Source organism: Sphaeroforma arctica (genome assembly GCF_001186125.1).
Source record: "Sphaeroforma arctica JP610 unplaced genomic scaffold supercont1.456, whole genome shotgun sequence".
Classification (NCBI taxonomy): Eukaryota; class Ichthyosporea; order Ichthyophonida; genus Sphaeroforma; species Sphaeroforma arctica.
The window spans coordinates 60,007-65,233 of NW_014040102.1; the positions used below are offsets into that span (position 1 = coordinate 60,007).

The following is a 5,227-nucleotide window of genomic DNA, read 5'->3' on the forward strand; positions in this document are numbered from 1 at the left end:
ATACATTTATATATAATGAGTGTGTGTGTAGTGTACATACGTTCATACATATTTAGTAAAAGAGCTCTGAATTTTACGTTGTTCATCGTGTGTGTATGTGTGTGGGAGCACAGGCGCACGCACGGCGTAGATATCAGTTGTAGCGGAATATATTGCATACGGACCGTAAAAAAATTGCAATATAGTTGGCTTTGTGTCAGCTCTAGCATTTCCCGAGAATCCGGGTGAAATCTACTTCATGTTCTCAAACTGTTATACTATATGTCGAAGGATCATTAAATACACATACAGACTGAATTTTTACTACCACATTTGTGTTTGGCTAAAGTTGTGTCTTTTATGTTCATTACATACACTTCTTGATTTAAGACGTATACGTACTTTACGCAGTTTCGTCGACGGCTAATGAGGTCGTATCATATTGGATATCAACCAGATAAATGTGGGGCAGCTCTAGATCGTGCTTTGCTGCCTAATCATATGTATAATCATTCAATACTCGTGAATTCTCAGACACGCACACTACCGCGTTTGTATCGACCGAGGAATCACACGTCAGTTCCAATTCATTCATCCCAAATCAGATACATATATCCCGATTCTAAGGTACATATCCCAATTTCAACATACAGGGTGTTAACGGGTCGAAAATTGAGCAGGCTTTAGGCCCAGCTTTCCCCCCCAACGAACGGTATTTTGGCCTCGAGAATTATGGCAACACGTGCTACTGCAACTCAGTACTGCAAGCACTTTATTTCTGCCCGCCTTTTCGGCAAAGGTGTGTTTGATTTCATTGATTTATACCTGTCAATGGAGCTATATACGTACTCGTGCATACCGGTTATGTACCTCTAGTAGTTTATACCGCGCACTAGTGCATGCATCCTCTCTGTATCACGCACGCACTCTCGCACACACCAACACACCGAATACTGCACGTTCGACACGGCCTTGATAAGTGTGCAAGGATTTTTTAGGGTTTCTAAACACTGGACCCCTTTCTCAACTCAACTCAGTCGGTACACTCGCATACATGAATGTAATTTTATAGCATCACACTCAACCCCACACATTCGCACGCACACGGGATGCTGCATTATCACCACGCCCCGATGAGCCTATTCATACATCACTCTAGCTATATACAAACTCACACGTACATAAATACAAACCTTAAATATCGCTCGCACTCTCCCGCAATGTCTATACACTACACATGGGCACTGTTCGCACATACTCAACGTGTGTCCATTTATCTGCATAGGTATGCTCACATATCTTCACCTTCACACGCATGCCTTCACCCATGCACACATACTAAAACCCTAAACCCTAAACACTATATCCTAAACCTTACAGGATCCTACACTATCAGCACAACCTCAATGAACGCATCAAGAAGGGCATGCCAAGGCCTGAAGAGAACCTCTTACTATCACTCGCCGAGCTATTCAGCCACATCTCCTCGCAGAAGAAACGCTCAGGCAAAGTGGAACCAAAGGCATTCGTGTGTCGGTTACGCCTGGACAATGTGCTGTTTGCGGGTTATCTGCAGCAGGATGCGCACGAGTTCTTCAATTTCCTGTTGAATAAGGTAGTACAGTTTATATGTTTGAGTTCGCCACTTGTCCGTTGATTATGACAGTGCAGTTATCATGGGTCGAGTTTTGCAGTTTTCTATTGCATAAGGTAGTACAGTTAATATGTTTCAAGTTCCTCAATTTTCTGTTGCATAGGGTAGTGCAGTTTGTATGTTTTGAGTGCGTCACTTTTCTGTTGATTCTTGTAGTGCAGTTCTTATATTTCGAGTAACGCGCCAATGCATAGGCACTGGCGTTTGTTGTGATGGTTGTCTTGGGCGAGGTCCGTTAAACGTTGAATTGTTGTGGTCTTTCTCTAGAATGTTCATTAGGTGAAAGTAGTTGTTATAGTCTCTTGGCCTGTCTTATCTATTACATCGGCGGGTGCCGACATGATGATACTTCTAAATAGTTGCGGTAGCGGTTCTGTGATTCCACAGTCTTCTGGGTTGGACAGTAAAACGGTTTGATTTTACAGAAATATTCTTTGGGTCACCCGGGTGTATATACTGGTACGCACGTATACGTGTTGGTGACTCGAACTCTGAACACGTGGGCACGAGCTATGCTTGTGTCGAACTGAGTCTATTTGTACGTATATAAATGGCATTGTGTTACCGCTCTGATCATCCCGTCAATTTAAGTCATGGTGTGTCAAACCGACAACAATACCGTTGGACGCTGAGTTTGTATCACTCAGAAGTCGTCCGTCGTAGACTTACAGCAGATTCATATTGGAATCCAGTGCCCGCACTGTATATCTAGGTCGTGCCTTTGTGACTCCACATCGATCATATACAGACTTATATAAGATATAACCGCCTGCGCGCGTGTTTTAATATTCGTATTTGAGGTGTCCGCTTTCTATCCCGCACACACATAGAGATATACGTTATTTGCACAATGAGTAAAAACGCTAAACCCTAAACCCTGGAAAACTAACTGATACTAAACCCTAAAACCTCGTGTGAGAAACCAGCTAAAACTCGAACTAACTCCTCTGTCGCAGGTGGGTGAGCTACTGGTGGAGGAGAAGAAGCAAGAGATCAAAGCGGCACAACAGAGTAAAGGGGGCGGTAAGCACTCCGACGCAGATACAGGCAAGACAGCGCCGACACACACACACACAACAGCACACCACAACACTGCACACACGCACACGCACACACACAACCACACCACACACACAGCCCCGAGTGGTGCACAACCTCGGAATAATAAAGAAGGAAGTCATGACAAAGACCAGCCGTCCGCAAAGACTGATGGTGCGATAAACGACAGAGACGGGCAAGGCCGAGGCACAGATAGCAGCAGCAATGGTGATGGAAGCAGTAGAGCAAGCACATACACGAGCACAAGTGCGGGTACGACTGGGAATACGCACACAGAGACACCGATACCGAACGGAAATGCGGATGTAGAAGCAGATATGAATGGGCACTCAAGTACAAGCACGAAGTCTGCTCTGTCATCGAGGAATTCGTCGGTGGTCGCTCAGGTACTTATATATATATATATATATATATGTATATATAAAGTATCAGTGTATCTGGTGTCTTGTATCTTTTTTACGGTCTCTTTTAAAACTTTATGTTTATATGCTTGCGCTTGAATAATCTTGTATATCGAGTGCTTACACTCAAACCACCAATCTTACAATTGGGAGAAGTATCTGCACCGAATTATGTTTTATGTAGTCAAATCGCTGTACTCTATCACTGCCACTATTTGTAACGCAATGGGCCTACCATCAAACCGCCGCTGCAGTGAAATCGCTCTTTATATATAGACTCGACCATTCAGGAAACAAATCCTTTGTCTATATAACACTTTCGCACCTACTTTCGATCATCAGATCAAGCGGATGTCAATCTCAGCGAAGAACAATGTTCTGAATATGAATTCGCCGCAACTTTCGAAGAAGGACCAGATTAAAGAGGTGCGTACTCGCTGATGTGCTACAGTCACCGGTCATATAGGACTCGCATACTACTAGCATCTCTAATGCCAGGATCGTTCTTTCCTTCACCTTTTCGAGATAGCTAGTCCTACGCAGGCTTTAAAAATCCTCCAGATTTTTACCAGGTTTATGTTTTTATTGATAGCTCCTGTTTCAAACTACTTTGTTTGTGGTCTGGATATTACCTGTTGCAGAAAACAGTAGACGTGGATAGCAACGCCGCCAGGGATTCCCACATTCGCGAAAAAGACAAGGACAGACCTGAGGACAAGGTGTACAAGGTGTGTACATACATTGATGCAGATGTGGCACTGAAATTTGCAAACATATATCAAGTGTAGGCTAGTTAGTTATGCGTTTACCAGTATCAGCATCCGTTTACAAATGTATGCTAGTTTAGCTATGCGTTTACCAGTATCAGCTGATTCCTCGCGTTATGCGCATGTGTGTCCTGTCAGATATATTCGTTTACAAATGTATGCTAGTTAGCTATGCGTTTACCAGTATCAGCTAGTTCCTCGCGGTATGCACATGTGTATCTTGTCGGATATATCCGCTGACAAACTCGTTTACCAGTGTCAGCTTTAGTTTTGCGTTTACTGATGTCAGATGATTTCTCTCTGCATACACATGTGTATACCGTTTGCAAGTGTATACTGCCCACTTTACGGCGCCAACTGAAGTATCTCACTCGCACACGCGGCCGCTACAGCGATGTATATACTCTTTCTGGGCAGCATCAGTTAAATAGTAAGACAGTTAAAATCACTGTGCTAGTTGGCCTAGCCAGGACTATATCCTTGAAGCTCTATGTTTGGTGCGCTTCAGACTCAGTCTACAGCGAGCCTCTACCTACATGATTGAATCAGCAATAGCACACGACAACACCTTCAGTAATCGCCATTGTTAGTTTGTAATCAGGATTGGGACAGGGTGATAATCATAGTTTGATAACATTGTTATAATACTAGGATTCAGAAAAAGGCGAGAAGGAGGAAAAGCGAAGCTCAACGAGCAGCAACAGTGATAAGGGTAGTACTAAAGATAAAGGCAAAGACAAAGAAAATAAGAGGAAATTGGACGGCTCCGGAGGCATGGCTGGCATGTGGAATTCCGCCAAGGCCAAAGTTCGCAGCAAAAGGTTAGTTCGTGTCGGATAAGAAAGGAAGAAAAAAATAGTGTGGTGCATATTCTTTGAGAGATATTAAGTGTCAGAGGTACTGGCATGTGAAATTCTGCCAAGACCAAAGTTCGCAGCAAAAGATTAGTTTGTGTCGGATAAGAAAGGAAGAAGAAAATAGGGCGGTGCGTATTATTTTATAGATATTAAGTTTCAAGGCTAAAAGGTACCAAGTTTTCTGTATCCAGTGTTGGTTTTTAGAGGGAGTTTAGTGTAGACTATATATTTTATATCGCAAAATACATATACGTAAGAATATACCAATGCTTGACGATCCGTTTATACTGCAAAATACATGTACCTAAGAATATTTGTATTTTTGACAATATGTTTTCAAATGTACTACACATCCGATGCCCCAATGCATACCTGTATGGTAGGCACTCACACGCGCATGATTGAATTTATCTTACAAGCTTCCCTGTATTATGGGGGTATGCAAGCGGTGTGCACGTTTGCATATATATATATATATTTATAAATATATCTATATCTATATAAATATAT

General features: G+C 42.6%; 1 protein-coding gene across 1 annotated transcript in view; it reads left to right on the forward strand.

Moving 5' to 3' along the window:
- Positions 1–15: 15 nt before the first annotated feature.
- The window catches only part of SARC_06410 (hypothetical protein), a gene marked incomplete at its 5' end in the record, with an annotated part of 10,817 nt that continues 5,605 nt past the window's right edge, over positions 16–5,227 (forward strand). Inside the window, 7 exons of the mRNA XM_014299691.1 lie at positions 16–21; positions 633–778; positions 1,360–1,594; positions 2,590–3,078; positions 3,436–3,519; positions 3,735–3,821; positions 4,512–4,681. Coding sequence (XP_014155166.1) covers positions 16–21; positions 633–778; positions 1,360–1,594; positions 2,590–3,078; positions 3,436–3,519; positions 3,735–3,821; positions 4,512–4,681 — 1,217 coding nt within the window. The remainder of the gene's footprint in view (positions 22–632; positions 779–1,359; positions 1,595–2,589; positions 3,079–3,435; positions 3,520–3,734; positions 3,822–4,511; positions 4,682–5,227) is intronic.